At 42.8% G+C, this 24,001-nt stretch overlaps 2 protein-coding genes across 3 annotated transcripts in view; one reads left to right on the top strand and one right to left on the bottom strand.

Annotated features, from left to right (window-relative positions):
• Positions 1 to 934: 934 nt before the first annotated feature.
• dync1li1 (dynein, cytoplasmic 1, light intermediate chain 1) lies at positions 935 to 13,565 on the bottom strand. Of its 2 annotated transcripts, none has more exons than XM_021572496.3 (13): positions 13,420 to 13,565; positions 12,965 to 13,038; positions 12,481 to 12,597; positions 11,778 to 12,008; positions 7,640 to 7,791; positions 7,424 to 7,517; positions 3,963 to 4,098; positions 3,779 to 3,890; positions 3,564 to 3,623; positions 3,438 to 3,482; positions 3,224 to 3,314; positions 2,804 to 2,914; positions 935 to 2,675 (listed from the first exon to the last, which is right to left on the bottom strand). In XM_021572496.3, the coding sequence occupies exons 1-13, from the start codon at positions 13,521 to 13,523 to the stop codon at positions 2,545 to 2,547; spliced, it is 1,458 nt and encodes a 485-aa protein (XP_021428171.1). In that variant the 5' UTR covers positions 13,524 to 13,565; the 3' UTR covers positions 935 to 2,544. The 2 variants fall into 2 exon arrangements, with proteins under 2 accessions (XP_021428171.1, XP_021428172.1); XM_021572497.3 differs by having other exon boundaries at positions 2,804 to 2,911.
• An 848-nt stretch (positions 13,566 to 14,413) lies between these two features.
• The window catches only part of cpne4b (copine 4b), an 18,486-nt gene continuing 8,898 nt past the window's right edge, over positions 14,414 to 24,001 (top strand). Inside the window, exons 1-11 of the mRNA XM_036953265.2 lie at positions 14,414 to 14,716; positions 16,072 to 16,155; positions 16,245 to 16,349; positions 17,327 to 17,506; positions 18,137 to 18,208; positions 18,318 to 18,392; positions 20,237 to 20,320; positions 20,393 to 20,482; positions 21,469 to 21,567; positions 21,991 to 22,077; positions 22,507 to 22,566. Of these exons, the coding sequence (XP_036809160.1) occupies positions 16,090 to 16,155; positions 16,245 to 16,349; positions 17,327 to 17,506; positions 18,137 to 18,208; positions 18,318 to 18,392; positions 20,237 to 20,320; positions 20,393 to 20,482; positions 21,469 to 21,567; positions 21,991 to 22,077; positions 22,507 to 22,566 (918 nt within the window). The 5' untranslated portion in view covers positions 14,414 to 14,716; positions 16,072 to 16,089. The remainder of the gene's footprint in view (positions 14,717 to 16,071; positions 16,156 to 16,244; positions 16,350 to 17,326; positions 17,507 to 18,136; positions 18,209 to 18,317; positions 18,393 to 20,236; positions 20,321 to 20,392; positions 20,483 to 21,468; positions 21,568 to 21,990; positions 22,078 to 22,506; positions 22,567 to 24,001) is intronic.

Genomic DNA, 24,001 nt, shown 5'->3' with positions numbered 1-24,001 from the left:
CTGTAATGTTCTATATTAAATGTCATGTTTTATGTTTTGTGTTGAACCCCAGGAAGAGTAGCTTCTGTAATGTTCTATATTAAATGTCATGTTTTATGTTTTGTGTGGACCCCAGGAAGAGTAGCTTCTGTAATGTTCTATATTAAATGTCATGTTTTATGTTTTGTGTGGACCCCAGGAAGAGTAGCTTCTGTAATGTTCTATATTAAATGTCATGTTTTATGTTTTGTGTGGACCCCAGGGAGAGTAGCTTCTGTAATGTTCTATATTAAATGTCATGTTTTATGTTTTGTGTGAACCCCAGGAAGAGTAGCTTCTGCTTCTGTAATGTTCTATTAATGTTCTGTATGATGTCATGTTTTATGTTTTGTGTGGACCCCAGGAAGAGTAGCTTCTGTAATGTTCTATATTAAATGTCATGTTTTATGTTTTGTGTGGACCCCAGGAAGAGTAGCTTCTGTAATGTTCTATATTAAATGTCATGTTTTATGTTTTGTGTGAACCCCAGGAAGAGTAGCTTCTGTAATGTTCTATATTAAATGTCATGTTTTGTGTGAACCCCAGGAAGAGTAGCTTCTGTAATGTTCTATATTAAATGTCATGTTTTATGTTTTGTGTGAACCCCAGGAAGAGTAGCTTCTGTAATGTTCTATATTAAATGTCATGTTTTATGTTTTGTGTGAACCCCAGGAAGAGTAGCTTCTGCTTCTGTAATGTTCTATATTAAATGTCATGTTTTGTGTGGACCCCAGGAAGAGTAGCTTCTGCAACAGCTAATGGGTATCCTAATAAAATACCAAAAATATACTGCACAAATCATGTAAATGAAAGACCTGAAATGTTCTTACTTACAAAATATTTTTCTTGATTTAAAAAAAATTGGCAAACTCACACCTGTTGAAATACAAACACGGGTTTAGGAAAAGACAGACAGTCAGAATAAATACACCTTTATTTGACTCATTATAGACCTGATGATACAAATGCCACCACAGAACAATTAAATAACATACCAATCAGGTTACAGTTCTGAAATAACGGACCAATCAGATTACAGCAAGACAAAGGGACTGTACACTTTCCAGGTGCCCCCGGCCATCCCTCCCTCCTTGTATTAACTATTGGGTTATAAACCATTAGTGCTTCTCCTAACTGTACAAATAAAGCTCAACTACACCCCCTCCCCATCTATATCTACATCTAAAAGCAGTCACAGAGAGTTTGGCCCACTTTAGAGCCGGCCGGAAGCCATGTTGTTGCCTGCCACAGTGGATGAACCTTCCATTCATCCATCCATAAGGACTTTGTTATAGTTCTAATACTTGGTTTATGATTCTGTCAGTTATACTAGTGAACTTGGTTTATGATTCTGTCAGTTATACTAGTGAACTTGGTTTATGATTCTGTCAGTTATACTAGTGAACTTGGTTTATGATTCTGTCAGTTATACTAGTGAACCTGGTTTATGATTCTGTCAGTTATACTAGTGAACTTGGTTTATGATTCTGTCAGTTATACTAGTGAACTTGGTTTATGATTCTGTCAGTTATACTAGTGAACTTGGTTTATGATTCTGTCAGTTATACTAGTGAACTTGGTTTATGATTCTGTCAGTTATACTAGTGAACTTGGTTTATGATTCTGTCAGTTATACTAGTGAACTTGGTTTATGATTCTGTCAGTTATACTAGTGAACTTGGTTTATGATTCTGTCAGTTATACTAGTGAACTTGGTTTATGATTCTGTCAGTTATACTAGTGAACTTGGTTTATGATTCTGTCAGTTATACTAGTGAACTTGGTTTATGATTCTGTCAATATGTCTGCCATAGAGTTATGTGACATCTCAGAAGATTGCTGCTTTTTGGTTGAAACCTCAAGGGCCAAACTCTCTCTTTACATGGCTCTGTCTAACATTCTCCATTCTCCACACACACACACACACACAATTCCTACAGTATCTCAGTCAACTATATACATAAATCCTTCAATATATCCTACAGTATCAAGATCACCCTAAATACCTCATCTGGTGAAAGGGGAATATATATTTTTCCCCCCTGCTCCCTCTCTCCCCCTGCTCCCTCTCTCCATCTATCCCCATACCTGTCCATCTCTCTCCCCCTCCTGCTCCCACTCTCCCTCCATCTCTCTCTTCTTCCTCCTCCCTCCCTCTCCATCCCCATACCTCTCCGTCCTGAAGAAGGTCTTCATATCTAATCTGTTCTGGCCTGTTGGGGTGAGGTCTGGTCTCCATGTATGGTCTGGGGAATGAGGTAGGGCTGACGTGTCTTCATGTCTGGTATGTGGTGGTCTCACTGGGGGGTGAGGAGGGGAGGTCAGGAGACGTGAGAATGGGAGGAGGGTGAGGTCTGGTCTCTTCATGTATGGCCTGGGGGTGTGAGGAGGGGGTAAGGTAGGGGAGGTGGGTTTTTCATGTGGTCTGGTCTGGGGTATGTCTGGGGGGGTGGAGGGTGAGGTTTGTTCTCTTCACGTATGGTCTGGGGGGGTGAGGTAGGGGGGAGGAAGAGGGAGGTGGTCTGTTCATGTCTGTTCTTCGTTGTTCTCAGTACTGGGGTTAGGGTTGTTAGTGTTGCTGTTGTTGGTCTCATCATTCTCTCTGCAGCTGATCCTGTCCAACTCTGCCTGGACATCACTCAGACCCAGCTTAGAACCTGCAACACACACACACACACACACAGCTACTCAGCTCTGTCTGGATTTATATTTTAAACCACAAGAGGGCGACACAGGGCACATACACCCCTTCTGCCTATATAATAATGTTGTGTGTGTGTCCTACCTGACTTGCGAACAGTCCCTGGTGTGCTGTTGCCCGGTGGCGATGCTCCGGCCTTCTTGGTCAGAAGACTGTTGAAGAAGTTAGCCAGCACCCCCTCACTGGTCTGACCTGCTACACACACAGGGAGGGTTGGAGAATGTCATACAAAAAGGTGCAACATTTGAGCAGGGTCTGTGGTAAAATACCTAATTGCTTTTCTGCTGTAGTGTGTGGCATTAGCTACACACATTCACATCATGTAGTACCTGATAGGGGCATGGCGTACCTGATTGGGGCACAGGGCATGGCGTACCTGATTGGGGCATGGCGTATCTGATTGGGGCACAGGGCATGGCGTACCTGATTGGGGCACAGGGCATGGCGTACCTGATTGGGGCACAGGGCATGGCATACCTGATTGGGGCACAGGGCATGGCGTACCTGATTGGGGCATGGTGTTAGCAACGTTGGCTGCAGCTGAACGATTACTGGTCCTGGGAGAACCACTGGGACCTCTACTACTGCTGGACTCCTGTCACACACACAAGATCACATCAGTTTCCAGTATCTTAAAGAGAGAGAGAAAGAAATGAGGAAAAGAGAGAGAAAAGAGGACAAAGAGAGAGACAGACAGAAGAAAGAGAGATAGACTTACCCCTGGTCGTCCGGCAGATGCAGGAGGCTGTTTGGAGAGCAGCGACTGAAACCACAAAGACCCACATTAGAGAGAGAGAGAGAGAGAGAGCAACACCCACACACGTCACCATGTGTCAAGTCTCACCTGCAGCTTGAGCAGAAACACCTGGTCATCTTCAGCCTGAATCTCCTTCTCATGAACAAACTGACATAGGAGAGGATGTCCACAACGAGAGAGGAGGAGAGAGATTCCTATTAATTCATCTATCATTATAGTTTAGAATACAATGGAAAATGTGACGTTCACTAACAGTCTTTTTTGGGAATTACAAGATAGAGGTGAGGGGTTAAAGGTCGTACCTTTCTGACAGGCGGTTTGACGATGACCTCCTCAAAGATGTCGTCTAGTTTCAGCGTTTGGAAGTTCTCATGGAGGATAGATATCTTATTTTCATTATCCCACCCTGACGGACTGAAAGACAGGGTCACACACACGCAAACTTAAAGAACACAGGGTTACACTCACACACACAAACACACTTACATGAAGACTGTGTCTTTCTCCACCAGTTGAGCAGGGTAGTGGAAGGGGAAACCGTAGAGTCTGTGAACCAGGTATTTATACAGAACATCCACATTCTTCATTTCCTTAACCGACGTATACAGCAGAGACGCCCCGTCTGACACAGCATTAAGGACAGTATCACTCACTACACGATCCAAGGCAGGCACAAAGAAATCAACCGCCATGTTGTCTCTACCTTTACACTGCATGCAGATGGAGTCTGGGTTAGTATGATGCTACGAAAAAGTGATCAGAGTTAAAGTGTGTGTGCGCACGTGTGTGGACGTGTTTAACTATACTTGTGGGGACCAGCTGGGACATTTAGTTAAAAACCCAGGTCAAATGCTATTTCTGGGGGGGTTTAAGGTTAAGGTTAGAATTATTGTTAGAATTATGTTTAGGAGCTGGGTTAAGTTTTGGGTTCAAGGTTGGGTTTAAGGTTGTGGACAGATTTCCTCTTTGCATTCACATTGCTATGTCTAGAAAGGAACCAATATCTTTTTCCAACATTCACTCAATGCGCTCTGTGTTTTTAAAAAGTGCAGGACAAACCATTCCATCAGAATGTGTTCTCGGAAGTTGGAAGTTTACACCCACCTTAGCCAAATACATTAAAATCCAGTTCTTCACCATTACTGACATTTAATCCTAGTAAAAATTCCCTGTTTTAGGTCAGTTAGGATCACCACTTTATTTTAAGAATGTGAAATGTCAGAATAATAGTAGAGATAAATAATTATTTCAGCATTCATTTCAATTTTTCACATTCCCAGTGGGTCAGAGGTTTACATACACTCAATTAGTATTTGGTAGCATTTCCTTTAAATTGTTTAACTTGGGTGAAACATTTCAGGTAGCCTTCCACAAGATTCCAACAAAAAGTTGGGTGAATTTTGGCCCATTCCTCCTGACAGAGCTGGTGTAACGGAGTCAGGTTTGTAGGCCTATACAATTTTCTTTCTGAGGTCTTGGCTGATTTTATTAGATTTTCCCATGATGTCAAGCACCGAGTTTGAAGGTAGGCCTTGAAATACATCCATAGGTACACCTCCAATTGACTCAAATTATGTCAATAAGCCTAACAGAAGCTTCTAAAGCCATGATATCATTTTCTGGAATGGTCCAAGCTGTATAAAGGCACAGTCAAATGAGTGTATGTAAACTTCTGACCCACTGGAATTGTGATAGAGTGAGTTAAGTGAAATAATCTGTCTGTAAACAATTGTTGGAAAATTACTTGTGTCATGCACAAAGTAGATGTCCTAACCGACTTGCCAAAACTATAGTTTGTTAACAAGAAATTTGTGGAGTGGTTGAAAAACGAGTTTTAATGACTCCAACCTGTGTACAGTGGGGCAAAAAAGTATTTAGTCAGCCACCAATTGTGCAAGTTCTCCCACTTAAAAAGATGAGAGAGGCCTGTAATTTTCATCATAGGTACACTTCAACTATGACAGACAAAATGAGAAAAAAAAAATCCAGAAAATCACAGTAGGATTTTTAATGAATTTATTTGCAAATTATGGTGGAAAATAAGTATTTGGTCACCTACAAACAAGCAAGATTTCTGGCTCTCGCAGACCTGTAACTTCTTCTTTAAGAGGCTCCTCTGTCCTCCATTCATTACCTGTATTAATGGCACCTGTTTGAACTTGTTATCAGTATAAAAGACACCTGTCCCCAACCTCAAACAGTCACACTCCAAACTCCACTATGGCCAAGACCAAAGAGCTGTCAAAGGACACCAGAAACAAAATTGTAGACCTGCACCAGGCTGGGAAGACTGAATCTGCAATAGGTAAGCAGCTTGGTTTGAAGAAATCAACTGTGGGAGCAATTATTAGGAAATGGAAGACATACAAGACCACTGATAATCTCCCTCGATCTGGGGCTCCACGCCAGAACCACACGGGGGGACCTAGTGAATGACCTGCAGAGAGCTGGGACCAAAGTAACAAAGCCTACCATCAGTATCACACTACGCCGCCAGGGACTCAAATCTTGCAGTGCCAGACGTGTCCCCCTGCTTAAGCCAGTACATGTCCAGGCCCGTCTGAAGTTTGCTAGAGAGCATTTGGATGATCCATAAGAAGATTGGGAGAATGTCATATGGTCAGATGAAACCAAAATATAACTTTTTGGTAAAAACTCAACTTGTCGTGTTTGGAGGACAAAGAATGCTGAGTTGCATCCAAAGAACACCATACCTACTGTGAAGCATGGGGGTGGAAACATCATGCTTTGGGGCTGTTTCTCTGATCCGTGTAAAGGAAAGAATGAATGGGGCCATGTATCGTGAGATTTTGAATGAAAACCTCCTTCCATCAGCAAGGGCATTGAAGATGAAACGTGTCTGGGTCTTTCAGAATGACAATGTTCCCAAACACACCGCCCGGGCAACGAAGGAGTGGCTTCGTAAGAAGCATTTCAAGGTCCTGGAGTGGCCTAGCCAGTCTCCAGATCTCAACCCCATAGAAAATCTTTGGAGGGAGTTGAAAGTCCGTGTTGCCCAGCAACAGCCCCAAAACATCACTGCTCTAGAGGAGATCTGCATGGAGGAATGGGCCAAAATACCAGCAACAGTGTGTGAAAACCTTGTGAAGACTTACAGAAAACATTTGACCTCTGTCATTGCCAACAAAGGGTATATAACAAAGTATTGAGATAAACTTTTGTTATTGACCAAATACTTATTTTCTCTCATTTTGTCTGTCATAGTTGAAGTGTACCTATGATGAAAATCACAGGCCCCTCATCTTTTTAAGTGGGAGAACTTGCACAATTGGTGGCTGACTAAATAGTTTTTTGCCCCACTGTATGTAAACTTACGACTTCAACTGTATACCTACTTACATTTTGGAAGCTCATAAAGTGCATTTAGTAAAGATATAAGCCGTAGGCCTCCCGAGTGACGTGGAACCAGTCCACGGAATTCAAGCGAACCGAACTCAGACCACCTCTCGAGATGGTCTCAGTTCGGTTTGCTTTGCACTCTTTTAAGGGGTCCGCGTTCCTTGGAGTGTTCATACTGCACAAAAAAATGAAGCGAACCGCACTAAGTTCACAGAAATAAGATGAAAGGGACCAAGTGTGAAAACACCCTTAGAATTAGAGGTTAGGGAAAATAGAGGTTAGGGAAAATAGGATTTTGAATGGGACTGAATCGTGTGTCTCCACAAGGTTAGTTGTGGGGACATACGTAAATAGTCTGGGTGGCCATTTGATTAATTGTTCAGCAGTCTTATGGCTTGGGGGTAGAAGCTGTTAAGGAGCCTTTTGGAACTAGACTTGTTGCTCCGGTACCGCTTGCCATGCAGTAGCAGAGAGAAGAGTTGATGAATTGGGTGACTGAGGTCTTTGACAATTGTTTGGGCCTTCCTCTGACACCGCCTAGTCTAGAGGTATAGCTATACAGGACTGTGTGTGTGTGTAAAGGATACACTGTAGACAGAAGCGTCTGATGTATGACTGAATGAAGTCCAGGTGTTCGTCTTTGTAGTCATACTCCTTCTCCAACGTACTGATGGCATCGCACTGCAACACACACAGGTTAGAGGTCAAAGGTAATATGTAGTCATGCTCCTTCTCCAGCCAACTGATGACATCACAGCGAAACAAATAGAATAGGGACAACTCCAGTGTGTGCGTGTTCGTACCTTAGTGCAGACCACCACCATGGGTAGTCCCAGGTTGTGTGTGAGTGTGTTTTCGCCGAGCGGCAGCAGAACGTTCTCCTCCTCCTCACTCCTCCTCTGGGGGGCGCTCTCCTCCCAGCCAGGATCCACATACTCCTGGAACTGTCTGGCCACTACAGACAGTCACAAAGCAGGGGCCTCATTTATCCACTGTGCGTAGGCACAAATCTGTGCGTAAACCATGCGTGGGATTATTTTCACGCAAAGTGTGAGATTTATCCATATGAACATTTACTTAGCCATGACCATGCGCATGCACAGTGCCAAGTGGTGGAATAAGGAAACTGCTTGTCAAGAATAGAATGGGGAATATATATATGGAAAATGTGTGAATTTGGGAGAGTAATAATAGATTTTTTTAAAAATGTAAAAAGCTGTCATTGTATCTCCATTGTGAAATAATGCAACATCGACATAATTTTGACCACATCAGTGCATGTTACAATAATAACCCCTATACAGTCATTTGTTACAATAATAACCCCTATACAGTCCTTTGTTACAATAATAACTCCTATACAGTCATTTGTTACAATAATAACCCCTATACAGTCATTTGTTACAATAATAACCCCTATACAGTCATTTGTTACAATAATAACCCCTATTAAGTCAAATGTTAAATTAGAGATGTGTGTGAAAGTGAAAGCATTATGTAAATCCTATAAAAGACAGATAATGGGAAGTGGAATGAGAGATGGCTGATCTTACTCTGTTGGGCGATTTGGCACACGCTGCATTTTACAGAGAGCGCGTTTTTAGAGACAGGTGGGACTTCTTCTGCAGAAAGTACAGATTGGTTTTTGGAAACGATATCCGATGAGCCAGTCAAATAGGATTCTTGTGAGGACTTAATAACTACTATAAAATAGCAAACACATGCCATTCAGGTGCACTTCCAAGTGCTATCCACCCTCTGGTATTTGGCAATGGGCACTTTTCAGCAGGAAAATGAATGGGTTCCCAAATACGAACGGACCAATAGACGACACCCACATCACTATGAAATCACCATCCCAAAATGATTTCAACTATGTGAAAAGGCTTCCACTCTTTATGTGCAGGTGATGCTATGTGATGCTTAAAATATGCTGCTGAATGTGGTGGCCAGGTGATGCTTAAAATATGCTGCTGAATGTGGTGGCCAGGTGATGCTTAAAATATGCTGCTGAATGTGGTGGCCAGGTGATGCTTAAAATATGCTGCTGAATGTGGTGGCCAGGTGATGCTTAAAATATGCTGCTGAATGTGGTGGCCAGGTGGAATGCGCGACTCGTTCATTCTGCAGAACAACAATGTTGGCCTAAAAGCATACTTGAGGGAGCTGTTGAGGTTGGTTGGCTTATTATTTGAAGTATATTTGCCATTGCTAAAGCAACTCAATTGTCCTAATGGTCCTCTCTTTGTTGCTATGTCTTCATTTTTACTGGTCAAGCCACAACGGAGCGAGCCAAATAAAACATTTTGGTTCATGTCATTTTTGGTGGCTTTTTTTGGTTGCGCAGTTTTATTTCACGGTAAGGCGTTGTATATTCTCCACGGGTTAAATGGATGACTTTCACCATATGGTTAATTACGGACGTTTTGAAATGAGAACAGCCAAGGTCGTGCAAAAGCACTGAGAACAATTGTTATTTATCAAATGGTTCTCTCCTACCGGTGTGTATATATATGACTCTTATAGGATTCTTTGATAAATCACACTTTTTCTATGTGTACGACCATTATCAATTCCATTCGTAAGCAGTATTTTAGAATAGTTTCTACACAATATTGATAAATGAGGCCGCTTCCAATCAGTTAATGCAGATAAATACCTGACACATAGAAATAAAAAAAAGTCATGACCAGCTGATTTTTAAAATATGTTTTTATTTTACCTTTATTTAACTGGGCAAGTCAGTTAAGAACAAAATCTTATTTACAATTACGGCCTAGGAACAGTGGGTTAACTGCCTGTTCAGATTTTTTTTACCTTGTCAGCTCAGGGATTCGATCTAGCAACCTTTCGGTTACTGGCCCAACGCTCTAACCAGTAGGCTACCTGCCGCCCCAATGTGTCAATACAATTTCATAAATGTCGACAGACAATTTGTTCGTTTGACATGGTGGGGTATTTTTGTGTCTGTAAAATTAATTATGCGGGAAATGGAGGTGGAAAGGCCTTTATGGGCAAATATTGATATAATAACCATCATATCAAAGTAAACGTGATGATATGGTGTGGGGTCCTCCCACTACGTCTCAGGAAACCATGCAGTTTATTAGGCTACATATTAAATAAATTACGATGAACTTCACAGGGTGATGAGCTTAATGCTATTTTCCAAAAAATATTGATGGTCTCATTCTGGTGACACGATGATCGATGCTTAACTGCCTTTTGACAGAAATTTAAATCTCGCTTTTATCCATAATAATCTCTTCATGTAGACTAGTCTACCTGCACTGTTGGCTAGAGCACAGGTGTCAAGACCAGAGTGGGCACATTTGCTAAATAACGCAACAAAACCATTGGTAGAGTTGAAAATGCGATGGATGCGATTTTTATTCGGTACATGAAAAGTTAAGTAAAAAAGTACCTTTAAAAATGTGCACTACATCATCACACTGCGATTAGCCGCAACATGTCAGTTTGGTAGAAACATGTCAGTTTGGTAGAAACATGTTGGTAGAAACATGTCAGTTTGGTAGAAACATGTCAGTTTGGTAGAAACATGTCAGTTTGGTAGAAACATGTTGGTAGAAACATGTCAGTTTGGTAGAAACATGTCAGTTTGGTAGAAACATGTTGGTAGAAACATGTCAGTTTGGTAGAAACATGTCAGTTTGGTAGAAACATGTTGGTAGAAACATGTCAGTTTGGTAGAAACATGTTGGTAGAAACATGTCAGTTTGGTAGAAACATGTTGGTAGAAACATGTCAGTTTGGTAGAAACATGTTGGTAGAAACATGTCAGTTTGGTAGAAACATGTTGGTAGAAACATGTCAGTTTGGTAGAAACATGTTGGTAGAAACATGTCAGTTTGGTAGAAACATGTTGGTAGAAACATGTCAGTTTGGTAGAAACATGTCAGTTTGGTAGAAACATGTTGGTAGAAACATGTCAGTTTGGTAGAAACATGTCAGTTTGGTAGAAACATGTTGGTAGAAACATGTCAGTTTGGTAGAAACATGTCAGTTTGGTAGAAACATGTTGGTAGAAACATGTCAGTTTGGTAGAAACATGTTGGTAGAAACATGTCAGTTTGGTAGAAACATGTTGGTAGAAACATGTCAGTTTGGTAGAAACATGTTGGTAGAAACATGTCAGTTTGGTAGAAACATGTTGGTAGAAACATGTCAGTTTGGTAGAAACATGTTGGTAGAAACATGTCAGTTTGGTAGAAACATGTTGGTAGAAACATGTCAGTTTGGTAGAAACATGTTGGTAGAAACATGTCAGTTTGGTAGAAACATGTCAGTTTGGTAGAAACATGTTGGTAGAAACATGTCAGTTTGGTAGAAACATGTCAGTTTGGTAGAAACATGTCAGTTTGGTAGAAACATGTTGGTAGAAACATGTCAGTTTGGTAGAAACATGTCAGTTTGGTAGAAACATGTCAGTTTGGTAGAAACATGTCAGTTTGGTAGAAACATGTTGGTAGAAACCTGTCAGTTTGGTAGAAACATGTCAGTTTGGTAGAAACATGTCAGTTTGGTAGAAACATGTCAGTTTGGTAGAAACATGTCAGTTTGGTAGAAACATGTCAGTTTGGTAGAAACATGTCAGTTTGGTAGAAACATGTCAGTTTGGTAGAAACACACCACTGATGGGGAAATGTGAATATTTTCTTTATGCATATTTGCATAAAAATCTGTCGCCAATTGGATGGAAAGCGAGCTTTACACAGTCTTATTTTTGTGCAGTTGGTTAAAACCCTTTTCACAATGTCCAAATAGTCCTCTGCAGCACAGTTTCAGCAGCTTAGCTATCTAAAAGTCAGCTGAGCAAGCCAATAATATATCTGGTACCAGCCTGTTCAGGGTTAGGTCTAGGGCCTGTTTAGGGTCCTGTTTAGAGGTCAGAGGGTAAAACATGACGTGTGTTTGACTCACTTCTGTTCTCCAGCTCCCTCAGTGTTTCTGGGGGGACCCGGAGCTTGTCGATATGTTCCCTAGCGACAGCCGCCCACTTCTGAAGCGATTCCATGGCGACCCACGGCCGCGACAGGTCCACAGTAACCAATAGCAACGAGTCACCAAGCGCCTCTCGTTGCACAGCAACAGACTGCAGACCTTTATGGTACAGATCCCCATCTAACACCCAGGCATTACACCTGGTTTGGTCTACATACATACACACACACACACACACACACACACCACACCACATTATAGACAGACCTAGTAGGTAGTGCCGAGTAATTAACCAACATTTCGAGGGTGGACGCTGTTTCTCTAGAGAGAAATCAAACCATTCACGAAAAAAGTCAAGTCAAGAACTACAGTATATGGGATGCTGGGCTAAAGGGCGTTGTAGTTTTCATTAAGCAAATATTCAACCTTGTTCAGCGCAGAAATGTTGTAATTAACTACAATGACCATAAATTGAATGTTGATCATTTTTGGTTTTGTAATGTCAATTAAAAAGCTCCAAAATCATTTGAATATGTTTATTTCTTAATAAATTTTCTGATTCAAAATAATTATAAACCGAAAGCAACCTATCTGACCTCGAAAAGGACTAATCACTCAGCACTACTAGTGGTTAAAAGGCAATGATGGTGTAAAAGGTCAAATGAAAGCTGTGATTGGTTACCGTCAATGTCGTCGTCATGGACACTAAAGTAGAGGTATTCCAGGCCACGCCCCTTCAGGAAGTCCTCCACACCCTGTAGTTTAGCAACCAGAGTGGTCTTCCCCGAACCCACTTCCCCTACACACACACCGAAAGACAGTCAGACAGGTATTTAACACATAACAATGATACATTACAATATTATACTATTAGGCCTATCAGTAAATACTGCAGAGTAGGCAGCATTCCTCACGCCATACTGATTAGCCTCTGTAGCAGAGGATTACCCTTGGGGTTGTTACTGCTAGGCGAATGTGGCTGACTGGACTCAGACAAGGATTGCTAGACACACACACATTCTACACAATGTCATATAAAAGCAACATAAAGCTTGACTGATAGCTGGTATCATATTGGTCCATCATTGTAATAGGAGAAGACAGGGTGGGGGAGAGGTTCATCACAGCTAGCACACGCACAAAGAGACAGACAGACAGATACCCACCCATGACCAGCACATTTTTCCCGGACGGTAGTTTAGATCTGGAGTGAGTCGATACTTCGCTCAGAATAGCAGACCTGCGGATAGATGGATAGAGCAGACCGTTCACTAGCTAATTTAGCTAGCTGACTGTCTACATGTACATCTAATAGAATCATTCCACTGACTAGCTAGTTAACTAGCTTATCATCACCAGCAGCATTCACCAATGCTAGCTATCGCTGGCTAGTCAATCTAAAAGCCGATGCAGAAATGCTAGCTCACTAAATAAACCACGCAATCATCAGACAGCATCATCATTCATTCGTAAACCTAGCCAATCTCTATTGCTAGCATCAATGGGCTAACCGCTGCTAGCTGTGTTAGACGGGCTGTCACTCGGAGTCTGAACAATAACAGTCGCTCTCCATCGAAAAGCTCCTCCTGGATCTAAACAGGCAGGTGTCAGTTGTTCCCACCATAAATCCTGTCCATCTTCGTCTTCAGTATTTGGTTGTTCGGCTGTGCTGTTTAGTCCACTGTTGTTGGAGGATAATAATGTACTCCTCCCTGACGCCGCCATCTTCACTGCTGCCAACCAACAAAGACCCGGATGTAACGCACAGTACTGGGCGTGGTCGTCCAGAAGAATAACACAATAAACATTTGCCTAATTAATTAAACAACGAATTAAATAAACAGATCCATGCTAACTACAGATAAGATCCAGAGTGAAGGACTTCACTTGAATTTTTTGATTGGTGTATATTAAGTGACTTACTCATGCGTTTACATTGTGTTTTGTTAAATGTATTCCAGTTTAGATACTTTTCAACATTTCATAGAGTTGCTGTAACCATATTACTCTTTATTGCCAATATAATTAGCTTATTATATTATCAGATAGAAATATAGGTACTCATTCTGTAACCATCAATTGCTCTCTGGGGACCGTTTTATGGAATGTTTCATCATGGTCAAAATTATCCTGTGTGTTGTTTTATAGTTGTATATAATCCTGGACTAAAAATCTATTTCAGTGGAGATTCACTATTGAGTATGCTTTTTAGTGCAGGGTTTACTCTGTATCCGGGACCCTTAGTGTCCTGTGTATTCATTTGATGTCATATAATCATTGTTGTAAAAACATATGATGTGGTATCACATATATTTAGTTCAGATTTGTCTTGCGTGCAAAGTTGCATCCAAAAAAGGTAGGACCAAATCTGATGGGGATAACATATGATAATCTAACACAACACAGCAGGATTATTCTGATCTGGATTACATGTTGAATGGATGGGCCAGCTCATCACACAGTAAAGTGCAGTCACTTCTATCCACCACTGGGTCACGCCGTTGTACCGTCACTGTACCCCCTGCCTGCTGCTCCCCGTGGCTCTACCGATACTAACTAACTACCGTTAACCGGCACTGTGCGACCCTCCTCATCATAATTCACTGGGAGGAGACAGAGGGAGGGAGAAAGACAGAAGTAGAGACAGATAAAGAGACAGAGAGAGAGAGAGAGAGAGATGTTCTCTTCATTCATACCGTGAGGACCCTGATGTACTGTATCCCCTGTCTGCGCATGGCTTGAGGTGCAAGGCTCAGTACCTACTGCTTAGCTGACGTACGGAGAGAGGGAAAGAAAGAGAGAGAGAGAGAAGCGGGATGGGTGCAGAGTGTGTGAGGACGGCGAAGTCACTGTGATTCCGCCCAGCAGTGAAGTTTCCTTCATCTCACTGCTCTGCCCGTCTCTATCTGGTACCTGAGGTGAGTTACTGGCTGGAACACTAATAAGGTATGGATGGGCACTGGGCTGAGTGAGTGTGTGTGTGTGTGTGTGTGTGTGTGTGGACACCCCCGTGTGCATGTTATAACTTGACAAAGGCTTTGGATGTTTGTTTTTTACATGCCACACACCCTGCTCAATAACATAAGAGTTATGGTTTGCAGTGTTATGTTATGGGATTGTAGGTTCAGTGTGTATGTATGTTTGTGTGGGCGTGCGTGCGTGCCACAGGTGACAGAGAGAGAGAGAGAGTGATGTGGTAGCTTTCTACGCCTGTGGAGGGATTACTCAGCATGGACCTTCCTGCCCTAATGATTCATTATTCATTATTATTAATGTCCTTAATGTCATCACTCACACACGCACGCGCACACACACACACACACACACACACACACACACTGGAATTGTCCCCATGTTACTGAGTCCATCTAAAGGTCAAGGGTCAAGGGTAGTGGATCTCTGAGCAGTGATTGGTTCTGTTGCTGCCTTGTAAAGTTGTGATTGGACGGAGAGATACTCAGATATAGAATTCATTATCTGTCCATTTGTTATTCCCTACTCTGATTATCTCAGCTAAAAATAATCACCCCAGCATCCACACACACTGAGCGCATGAAATATAGAGGAGGAAGAGGACGAGAGAGGAGGAAGAGATAGTGAGAGAGAGGGGGGACGGGAGAGAGACGGAGAGAGCATACCTTGGAACAGAACTGGGTCATATTGAGTTTGCTACCAAACTGCAGGCAGTGGCATAAAAAAAGAGAGAAAGAGATGGAGAGAGAGAACACATACTGTATAATAGTGCAGATTGAAGTTGATGGAGGATTAATCTAGACCACGTGTCAAATTAATTCCACGGAGGGCTGAGTGTCTGCGTGTTTTCGCACATCCCTTGTACTTGATTGATGAATTAAGGTCACTGATTAGTAAGGAACTCCCCTCACCTGGTTGTCGAGGTATTATTTGATACGAAAAAAACAAAAACCAGCTGACACTAAGCCCTCCATGGAATGAATTTGACATCCTTGATCTAAACTATAGAATATTAAATGTAGAGGGTATACTAGAATGTTGACTAAACTACACTAGAATGTAGAATAGAATGCAGAATAGAATGTAAAATGGTCCAAAAACTGAAACATAGCACGGTGTGTGTGTTTGTCTGTGTGAGTTCTGACCTTGAACATAAGAGCATCTTCTGTTGTAACAGAGGGGTTTGTTTAGGATTGTGTGTTCTCCCTAAAGTGTGTGTGTAATGTGTTTTCTCACTTAAGTGTGTGTTTCTGTATGTGTGTGTGTGTGTGTGTGTGTGTGTGTGTGTGTGTGTCTGCAGGTCCTGTGTGTGTCCAGCATGAGTAACATCTATGAGTCTGCAGAGGCGACCCTCGGCCTGTGCAACTCTTCCTGTCTGACCAAGGTAGCTCATTAACACTTGATTGATTGATTGATTAACAAAGTGATTCATTGACAAATTGATCAATCAAATAATGTATTTATTGATGACAGGTTGAGCTGAGAGTGGCTTGTCGAGGGATCTCAGACCGAGATGCCCTTTCTAAACCAGACCCCTGTGTTGTACTCAAGATGCAGTCACACGGGCAGTGGTTCGAGGTACTCTCTCCCTCCATCTTGCTTTCTTTCACTCCCTCTCTGCCCTGTTTCTCTCCCTCTCTGTCTCTCTGTGCCTGACTCGATAAGAAAATAAAAGCTGACTTTGTATTTTGCCACAGTACACACACACACACACACACACACACACACACTCTCGTTCTCTCTCTCTCTCTCTCTCTCTCTCACACACTCTTGTTCTCTCACTTTCTCTCTTTCTCTCTCTCTCTCTCACACACTCTCGTTCTCTCACTTTCTCTCGTTCTCTCGCTCTCTTTCTCTCTCTCGTTCGCTCTCTTTCTCTCTCTCGTTCGCTCTCTCTCTCTCTCGTTCTCTCTCTCTCTCTTTCTCTCTCACTCGTTCAACCCGCAGCCACAGAAGTAGTTTCTTTCCTCTGAGAGTTTAAAGCTTCTTAGTAAAGACCAGAAGACCAGAACCAAATTCTTTGGAGTGGTTTATCAGGAGAATGCAGTTAGATGTCTCTAAATCCTAAACAATCTGCTCCCCTTATGTGGCTGGAATTTTGAAGAAACAAAGGAGAGGTCTTTTTTGGTTTAGTTGCAATTTGTTCACTATTATTAACAATTCAAGATTTTTGCTGAACAGGCTGACAAAGAGAATTCATAGCTCCAGGCTTTTAGTCTTCTTACTAACTGTAAGGCCTTACTGGTGGAATTATCTCCAGAGGTTCTCCCGGTGGGGACCTGAAACTATTGCTGTCCACTGCCATGTAGTGCTGAGCCTGAGAATGATGTCGCTGTCCGCTTCAATGGTGCTGAATTGTAAACATTACCGCTTGTTTGTTTACAATAATCACCATTGGATATTGTACTTGTGTGACAACTTGAAAGTGTGTTTGTGTGTATGCGTGTGTGCGTGCATGCCTGCGTGTGTGTGTGCCTTTGTGTGTGTGTGTGCGTGAGTGTGTGTGTGTGTGTACTTGCGTGTGTGCGTGTGGGCGTGTGTGTGTGTGTGTGCAGGTGGACCGGACAGAGGTGATCCGTAGCAGTATCAATCCAGTGTTTTCCAAGGTGTTTCTGGTTGACTTCTACTTTGAGGAGGTTCAGCGTCTTCGCTATGAGCTACATGACATCAGCTCCGCTCACAATGGACTCAGAGACACAGACTTCCTCGGAGCTATGGAGTGCACGTTGGGACAAGTGAGTGAATGTGAGGATAGGTGAGTGCACGTGAGGACAAGTGAATGCACGTGAGGACATGTGAATACACGTGAGGACAGGTAAATGCCCGTGAGGACAGGTAAATACACGTGAGGACAGGTAAATACACGTGAGGACAGGTGAATACACGTGAGGACAGGTAAATACACGTGAGGACAGGTAAATACACATGAGGACAGGTGAATACACGTGAGGACAGGTGAATACACGTGAGGACAGGTAAATACACGTGAGGACAGGTAAATACACGTGAGGACAGGTGAATACACGTGAGGACAGGTGAATACACGTGAGGACAGGTAAATACACGTGAGGACAGGTAAATACACGTGAGGACAGGTGAATACACGTGAGGACAGGTAAATGCCCGTGAGGACAGGTAAATACACGTGAGGACAGGTGAATACACGTGAGGACAGGTAAATGCCCGTGATGACATGTGAATACATGTGAGGACAGGTGTGTGCATGTAAGGACAGAAGGAAAGATTAGTGCGGAATCTGCTATAACCGTTTTCTACCTGTCTGTATGTCTGTCTGTCTTTCTGTGTGTGTGTGTGTGTGTGTGTGTGTGTGTGTGTGTGTGTGTGTGTGTGTGTGTGTGTTGCAGATCGTGTCCCAGAGGAAACTGTCCAAAGCGTTACTTAAACAGGGAAACACTACCAGCAAGTCCTCCATCACAGTACGAAGCTCTCACGCACACACACATACACACACGCGCTCGCGCACGTGCACACACACACAAACAGACGATACAAGCTCAGATGATGATGATGGTATTTCCGCTCTAGGTAACATCAGAGGAGTTATCGGGTAATGATGACTACGTAGAACTCTCCTTCAGCGCTCGCAAACTAGACGACAAGGTGACTATGTGTGTGTGTTCGTGTGTGTGTGTGTGTGTGTGTACATACAAAATGCAGTGGGTTTAAAAATTAGTACATGTCTTCAGAGATGAAAGAGTATAATACTGAGGGAAAAGCGGAAGGAAAGGGGAAGGAAAGGGGAAGGTGGAGGAGGGGATGAGAAGAGAAAGAAGAGGAGAAAAGTAGGAGGAGAGAAGGTGAAGATGAGGAGAGGAGGGAGAGAATGAGGAGATAAGGTAGAGAAGAGGAGAAGATAAGGTGGAGAAGAGGGGGAGAAGAGGAGGAGAGAAGGTGGAGACGAGGAGGAGAGGAGGGGGAGAAGAGGAGGAGAGAAGGTGGAAAAGAGGAGAGGAGGTGGAGAAGAGGAGGAGAGAAGGTGGAGAAGAGGAGGAGAGAAGGTGGAGAAGAGGAGGAGAGAAGGTGGAGGAGAGGTGGAGAAGAGGAGAGAAGGTGGAGAAGAGGAGAAGGGGAGGTGGAGCAGAGAAGGAGAGGAGGGGGAGAAGAGAAGAGAAGGAGAGGAGGGGAAGAAGGGGAGATGAGAAGGTGGAGAAGAGGAGGAGAGAAGGTGGAGAAGAGGAGAGGAGGTGGAGAAGAGGAGGAGAGGAGGTGGAGAAGAGGAGGAGAGGAGGGGGAGAAGAGGAAGAGAGGAGGGGGAGAAGAGGAGGAGAGAAGGTGGAGGAGAGGAGGTGGAGAAGAGGAGGAGAGGAGGGGAGAAGAGGAGGAGAGGAGGGGGAGAAGAGGAGGAGAGAAGGTGGAGGAGAGGTGGAGAAGAGGAGAGGAGGTGGAGAAGAGGAGAAGTGGAGTGGGAGAAGAGGAAGAGAGATGGAGAAGAGGAGGAGAGGGAGAAGAGGAGGAGAGGTGGAGAAGAGGAGAGAAGGTGGAGAAGAGGAGAGGAGGTGGCGAAGAGGAGAGAAGGTGGAGAAGAGGAGGAGAGGAGGGGGAGAAGAGGAGGAGAAAATGAAGAGTGAATATTCCTTAACTTATTATTCCTTAGCTTCCTTAAAGACAATTATGCATGTATGACTGTAATTCACTTTGGATAAAAATGTCTGCTAAATGGCATATACATTTAAATTAAATAAAAAATATAAATTAGCGGAATAGACTGATCATCAAACAATAGACTGATCATCAAACAATAAGCTGATCATCAAACAATAGACTGATCATCAAACAATAGACTGATCATCAAACAATAGACTGATCATCAAACAATAGACTGATCATCAAACAATAGACTGATCATCAAACAATAGACTGATCATCAAACAATAGACTGATCATCAAACAATAGACTGATCATCAAACAATAGACTGATCATCAAACAATAAGCTGATCATCAAACAATAGACTGATCATCAAACAATAAGCTGATCATCAAACAATAAGCTGATCATCAAACAATAAGCTGATCATCAAACAATAGACTGATCATCAAACAATAGACTTATCATCAAACAATAAGCTGATCATCAAACAATAGACTGATCATCAAACAATAAGCTGATCATCAAACAATAGACTGATCATCAAACAATAAGCTGATCATCAAACAATAAGCTGATCATCAAACAATAGACTGATCATCAAACAATAGACTGATCATCAAACAATAAGCTGATCATCAAACAATAGACTGATCATCAAACAATAGGCTGATCATCAAACAATAGACTGATCATCAAACAATAGACTGATCATCAAACAATAGACTGATCATCAAACAATAGACTGATCATCAAACAATAGACTGATCATCAAACAATAGACTGATCATCAAACAATAGACTGATCATCAAACAATAAGCTGATCATCAAACAAAATGTCTTTGTTTTTCTGTAGGATTTCTTCAGTAAATCAGATCCGTTTTTGGAAATCTTCAGAATAAATGATGATGGCAGCGGATCACTAGTTCACAGAACTGAGGTAAGTCACACACACACACACACACGGTAGGAGCGCAGATTATGATAATGACGGGTGTGTGTGTGTTGTCAGACGGTGATGAACGACCTCAGCCCGGTGTGGAAGTCATTCAAGGTCTCTCTCAACACACTATGTAGCGGAGACCATGACCGCCAACTAAAGGTAAGATCACAACTATAACCTAACCATAATGTCTTCTAACCTAACCATAATGTCTTCTAACCTAACCATAATGTCTTCTAACCTAACCATAATGTCTTCTAACCTAACCATAATCAAACCAAATAGGTATTTTGGTGAACCACATGCATGTGATGATTATAAGTAATCTTGCCTACGACTTGAAGATTGGTGTTACCTCCCCAAAATAATGCCCAAGCTAGCTCAGCAGCGTGTGTGTGTGTGTGTGTGTGTGTGGTGGGACTCTGATTCTAAACGTTATTGTCTTCATGAATAAACATGAGGTCATTAATTATTCACTACCCTCTTAACTCCACGTGGCTCTTGTCAGCCCTGTTAGTGGGGAACACAAACACACACACAGTTACCTGTTTATAGACTCTCTGAGTAGAACAGAGGGACTGAGTTAGGTCAGATCTGAATCAGTGATCAGTTAGCACAAACAGAAGAAAATTCTTTAAAACAGAAGAGATACTACAAATATGATGACACATTTTGTTTCTCTGTTTGGAAATGTTTTCATGTTGCCCCACTGAACACGACTTAGCTGTCTAATGACTATTCCCAACCACAGCACTCTCTCTCTCTCTCTCTCTCTCTCTCTCTCTCTCTCTCTCTCTCTCTCTCTCTCTCTCTCTCTCTCTCTCTCTCTCTCTCTCTCTCTCTCTCTCTCTCTCTCTCTCTCTCTCTCTCTCTCTCTCTCTCTCTCTCTCTCTCTCTCTCTCTCTCTCTCTCTCTCTCTCTCTCTCTCTCTCTCTCTCTCTCTCTCTCTCTCTCTCTCTCTCTCTCTCTCTCTCTCTCTCTCTCTCTCTCTCTCTCTCTCTCTCTCTCTCTCTCTCTCTCTCTCTCTCTCTCTCTCTCGCTCTCCAGCTGAGTCCTTCTCAGCATCTCCAGATTAATATTTCACGGCCCCCCACCGAAACCAGCCATCAATCATTCAGCATGGCATTTCCGTGTGTGTTTTTCAGTGCACAGTGTATGATTGGGACTCCAATGGGAAGCACGACTTCATTGGAGAGTTCCAGACCACCTATAAGGAGATACGCACAGACCTGGAAGGGAGACAGGTACACCCTAACCCAAACCTTACTCTAACCCAACCCTAAAACCTGTCCCTAACCCAAACCTTACTCTAACCCAACCCTAAAACCTGACCCTAACCCAAACCTTACTCTAACCCAACCCTAAAACCTAACCCTAATCCAAACCTTACTCTAACCCAACCTTAAAACCTAACCCTAATCCAAACCTTACTCTAACCCAACCCTAAAACCTAACCCAAACCTAACCCATCCCTAAAACCTAACCCTAACCCTAACCTAACCTAACCTAACCCAACCCTAACTTTAACCCTAAACCAACCTTAACCCAACCTAAACTTAACCTGATCCTTAATGAGAAAATGTTATGGCTAAAAATGAATGATTTACTTTAATATGTCAAAAAAAAAGAATACTTGCATTTGCATGTGGGTGTGTGTGTACGTGTAGATGCAATGGGACTGTATAAACCCTAAGTACCAGGTGAAGAAGAAAAACTACAGAAACTCTGGTGTCGTCGTCCTCAACCACTGTAAGGTAACACTCCTCCTTCCTTCCTATCACTCTCTCTTTATCCATATGGTTTAGAATCCTATTGAAATAGCATTGAAACACTTATAAAGCTGTTATGAATGCCCTTGTACAGTAAGCAAATTGTTACTCTGCTATTTAATAGCGGTATACTCGTGTTATTTCTACATGCACTTTATAGATGTATTCACACACATACACATGCACACACACTCATGCTCACACTCACACTCGCACGCACACACACACACACACACACACACACACACACACACACACACACACACACACAAACTAACACAAACACACACACACACACACACACACACACACAAACTAACACAAACACACACACACACACACACAAACTAACACAAACTAATACACACACACTCAGGGAGAGGCTTCCTTTAACTGTGTTCTTTCTAATGGCAGATCATCAAGATGTATTCTTTCCTGGATTACATCATGGGAGGCTGTCAGATCCAGTTCACAGTAAGTGTGTGAATGGTGGTTATCTGGGGTGTGTGTGTGTGTGTATGATGGTTATCTGGGGTGTGTGTGTGTGTATGATGGTTATCTGGGGTGTGTGTGTGTGTGTGTGTGTGTGTGTGTGTGTGTGTGTGTGTGTGTGTGTGTGTGTGTGTGTGATGGTTATCTGTGGTGTGTGTGTGTGTGTGTGTATGATGGTTATCTGGGGTGTGTGTGTGTGTGTGTATGATGGTTATCTGGGGTGTGTGTGTGTGTATGATGGTTATCTAGGGGTGTGTGTGTGTGTGTGTGTGTGTGTGTGTGTGTGTGTGTGTGTGTGTGTGTGTGTGTGTGTGTGTGTGTGTGTGTGTGTGTGTGTGTGTATGATGGTTATCTGGGGTGTGTGTGTGTATGATGGTTATCTGGTGTGTGTGTGTGTGTGTGTGTGTGTGTGTGTGTGTGTGTGTGTGTATGATGGTTATCTGGGGTGTGTGTGTGTGTGTGTGTGTGTATGATGGTTATCTGGTGTGTGTGTGTGGGTATGATGGTTATCTGGGTGTGTGTGTGTGTGTGTGTGTGTGTGTGTGTGTGTGTGTGTATGATGGTTATCTGGGGAGTGTGTGTGTGTGGCCATGTAGGTGTGTGTGTGTGTGTGCATGATGGTTATCTGGGGTGTGTGTGTGTGTGTGTGTGCATGATGGTTATCTGGGGTGTGTGCGTGTGGTTGTGCGTCCATGATGGTAACCATCATGCACACACACTAGCTGGGATCTTTTAATGTTGACTGTACTATACTGACTCTGTTTTACAAATCTTTAATTGAGAGTAGTTTAACTTTTTGTATTGTTTGTTGGATTGGCAATGCCACTGTCAACCAGAGAAATATGCTGAGAAGGATTATCACCACAGCAAGCAAGGTACTGGATGAGATCTTTAAGGTCAGGGCCCTCCCCAAGGTACTTGGAGTCAAACAGACAGGCCTGGATGAGATCTTTAAGGTCAGGGCCCTCTGCAAGGTACTAGGAGTCAAACAGACAGGCCTGGATGAGATCTTTAAGGTCAGGGCCCTCTGCAATGTAATAGGAGTCAAACAGACAGGCCTGGATGAGCTCTTTAAGGTCAGGGCCCTCCCCAAGGCTCACAAAATCATTTTAGACCCAAGCCACCTCCTGTACCCGGACTTTGAGCTACTCCCCTCTGGGCGCAGGTATACGGCACCCCTTGGCAGGAAAAACAGAACTAGATAATAATTTGTGCCAGGTGTGAGATCCCTCCTAAATAGCTGGGGCTAATGTTCCTGTCAACTCAGTTAGGCTAGCAGGCTAATGTTCCTATCAACTCAGTAAGGCTAGCAGGCTAATGTTCCTGTCAACTCAGTAAGGCTAGCAGGCTAATGTTCCTATCAACTCAGTAAGGCTAGCAGGCTAATGTTCCTGTCAACTCAGTAAGGCTAGCAGGC

The sequence above is a fragment of the Oncorhynchus mykiss genome, chromosome 18 (assembly GCF_057628025.1).
Source record: "Oncorhynchus mykiss isolate SJ-2025 chromosome 18, ASM5762802v1, whole genome shotgun sequence".
Taxonomy (NCBI): Eukaryota; Metazoa; Chordata; class Actinopteri; order Salmoniformes; family Salmonidae; genus Oncorhynchus; species Oncorhynchus mykiss.
This window is presented reverse-complemented; position numbering and strand designations above follow the sequence as displayed.